Source organism: Sceloporus occidentalis, unplaced genomic scaffold, assembly GCF_023333645.1.
Source record: "Sceloporus occidentalis isolate IW3139 unplaced genomic scaffold, rSceOcc1.0.p SCAF_53, whole genome shotgun sequence".
In the NCBI taxonomy this organism is placed as follows: domain Eukaryota; kingdom Metazoa; phylum Chordata; class Lepidosauria; order Squamata; family Phrynosomatidae; genus Sceloporus; species Sceloporus occidentalis.
This window is the reverse complement of record NW_028317033.1, coordinates 1,748,896-1,751,960: the sequence shown is the minus strand read 5'-3', so window position 1 is coordinate 1,751,960 and position 3,065 is coordinate 1,748,896. Positions and strand designations below refer to the sequence as shown.

The 3,065-nt window shown below is 46.9% G+C and overlaps 1 protein-coding gene across 1 annotated transcript; it reads right to left on the bottom strand.

Moving 5' to 3' along the window:
• Positions 1-275: 275 nt before the first annotated feature.
• On the bottom strand, positions 276-2,600 carry LOC149288176 (F-box/SPRY domain-containing protein 1-like). The gene is made up of 3 exons (XM_089492103.1): positions 2,316-2,600; positions 1,170-1,526; positions 276-461 (listed from the first exon to the last, which is right to left on the bottom strand). Exons 1-3 carry the CDS (start codon positions 2,598-2,600, stop codon positions 276-278), a joined length of 828 nt encoding a protein of 275 aa, XP_089348229.1.
• Between the last annotated feature and the right edge of the window lie 465 nt (positions 2,601-3,065).

Here is a 3,065-nt window from a genome sequence, read left to right as displayed (position 1 = left end):
TACTTGTCCCTTCCCACAACCACCAATCTTACACAAAACAGACAACACTGGGAAAAAGAAATGACCCTTAATCTCCATTCACACTGTAATGACCCACTTGGATATCATTATTGATCCTGCAGGGGAAGGGCTGGAGGATCTTCCATGCAAGGAAGAACTATCCCCTGATAACCGCGGTACTTCTGTCCTGTGGATGCCCACAGTATGGGTCATGCTTTCCACTTCATCACATGCACAGCGTCTCCGGCTCATCCACAGCTGTCTCCTGAAGACTATCATCCATCCAACGGTTTCCCTAGGTAGACCAAGGTCACTTCTGTGTTGCCATATACAGCTGACACTGCTGGATATAAACATGTTTTCGGCAATCCCCTGAAAGCCACCCCCAAGAACTCATATCCACGCTCGAAGGCCAATGTCTTGTCTTCCATATCTAGGATGACTCTAATCCTTTCACCAATCTGTTACGGGTAGGAGAAGAAAAAGAAAGCACACACATAATTTAACACTTCTGTTATTACAGATTCATGGAACATCCTTTAATATTAAAAAACAAATTGATGAAATTTACTGTTAAGTTGTTTATATATTTCCACAAGTTTTTCAAAAACACAAACCCGTGGTTATTGTCAACGCGGCAAAGTGTTTTATAAATAACCAACATGCTCTCTGCAAGTAGCATATGTTAGAGCAAAATAATATAAATAACAAAAGCATAAGGGTCTAGTAAAAATATTAGATGAGTTTTAAATGTGCAATTATATCATATGCATGTTTTTAACAGACAATTTTGTGCTGATTATATGTTTCGTGCTGTTTACACGCCGCAGCTCCATAGATCATATGCTAAGCCCCCGGATATAATTATTTAATGAGCACAGAGTGCACTGTAAATATCTGCATGCGTGCTCACCGACAGCCCCCCTCCCCCGCAGCCATCTTTGCAGGTTATGCATGTAGTTTACAGAGAAACCAGTGCTTTCTTCCGATGGCACCGGCGCCCCAGTCACATAATCAAGCAAGCAGACATAAAAGCCACAGGATCAACAAGCAAAGATCATTACATCACACTACTCCTGACGTAATGATGAACCACACGCGACACAGGATGTATTTAAAATGAACACATCAATCGGAAAAAAAAATGAAACCTCGCCCCGTACACTCACCTGGTATTTGGGCGCATTGTTGCACTGGGGAAAGCTCCCATTGACCTCCCCGTTATGCAGCAGGTTATTATCTACGAGATTCCATCCCCAGCTCTGGTCATCGCTTCCCAAAAGCGCCACGTAACCCTGGCACTGCATCGGGGCTCGCTTGGTTGCAATGCCAATCACGGCGACCGTGCCCAGCGGGCCTTCCCACCACACCTCCCAGGCGTGCCGCCCTTCGCTAAAGCCGACTTTGGTGCGAGCGCCATCCGTGCTTTGAGCTATGGGATTCCGGTGAAGAGTGAAGCCATTCTTCTTGATGTAGACATTGCGGGAGCAGTCACTGGAGCTGAACCCGTGCTGGAAGGCACACACCTACGTGGGCGAAGAAGCAATAAAGGATTATTCGTATTCAGCTGTAAATACATCGAATGTTTATGTTTCAATCAGATTGTCACGTACGGCATGTACGGCAGACGCAGAGAAAAGCCTTTAGCACAAGATAAACCAACAAATTATTTCCCTTGATGGCCTCGGTTCCAAGACACGTATGACTTGTCCATACATTTAGCTTCAGTTGAAGCTAGGGAGAACCTGACTGGCCCTGTACAGTGTATAATAAGTAAGATTACTTCCACGTCTTCTCACTCATTGAATTATACATTATACAGGGCAGCTCAGCCTTTCACACCCCGCCAGTGCCGGCCCTTCATAATAGATAGTGGAGTGAGAACGCTGAAAGCACAACTCTCCATTTAGTTAAAAAACCCAAAGCAGACGCTGTCATTTCCGAACCGTCTGCTTTAAATGTATTCCTCCTTATAACGCTTCTAATGAATGATATCACTGGGCTAGCGGTTAAAGGGCTGCCGGGGGCGACGAGTGTAAGTAATTCATGCCCAAGGAATTGGTGCAAAAAATAGCTGGGGGGGAGGTGAAGGGGCAAATAAATGCACATGGGGGGTATGGGGGACAGGATACCACCCATTCATTAGCTAGGAGACAAAGTGAAAAAAATCAAGGCCCCTCTCTGCTATCATATGTATTTAATAAGAAAATAAAACATTCAAAGAAATATAAACGCGAACAACGTATCCATTTTGCAGCCTTACGATAAGACATTAGCGTTCCATTCATGCAATAGGGGCCCGCCTGCAGCATTACCTTAGCCTTATAGCTGGGCAGGTTGCACAGGATGTCGGTACGCAAGGCTTCCTCACTGACCGTCCGGCAGCACAGGCTCCTCCACACGTCGCTGTTCTCGTCGCCGTGGATGGTTCGATGCCAGTGCTTACACACCAGGCCGCAGTTGCGGAGGTCTGCCAGCCCCAGATAGGAGAACACCAGCTCTAGCACACGGCTCGGCAACCTCCCTGAGCCCGGTGGTGGCGGAGGTGGAGGAACAGCAGGGATCACCGGAGGAGCGGCAGCACCGGCCGCCGCCGCCATCCCCTCCGCTTTTCCCAATACCGGTTACTTCAAACCCGTATACACACCCTCATCACACTGCGCCGGCTAGATCTCTTCCACAGCCAATCAAAAAGAACGTTTAAAAACACGAACGAAAGCCTAGCCAATCAGCACCGAGGTCCCAGGAAGACTTCAACTCCCATCTACCCTCTCCTTCTCTATGACCGCACACTTCTAAGCGCAAGAAACACAACATAGCTGCTGATTGGCTATTGAGGTGAACCTCTAAACACAGGAGGCATAACTTCTTACCCTCACACAGGGTTGAACCAATTGCATAAACTCTAGAGATTATGGCGTAGAACACGTTTTGTCACACTAGTTAGCAGGTCGTGTCGTCTCCTTCTTAATTAGTAAGGATCATTTAAGGCAGTGTTGCATACCTTGTGATTAGAACTGGGCGTCAACAAACGTCGCTTCGTATCAGCCAATCAGCATCACGGT

Coding starts and splice junctions, on each gene's coding strand:
- LOC149288176 (XM_089492103.1), bottom strand. CDS start 2,600: ATGGCGGCGGCGGCCGGTGCTGCCGCTCCTCCGGTGATCCCTGCTGTT. Junction 1,527..2,315: donor TGCCCAGCTATAAGGCTAAG/GTAATGCTGCAG, acceptor TCGCCCACGTAG/GTGTGTGCCTTCCAGCACGG. Junction 462..1,169: donor ACAATGCGCCCAAATACCAG/GTGAGTGTACGG, acceptor TACCCGTAACAG/ATTGGTGAAAGGATTAGAGT.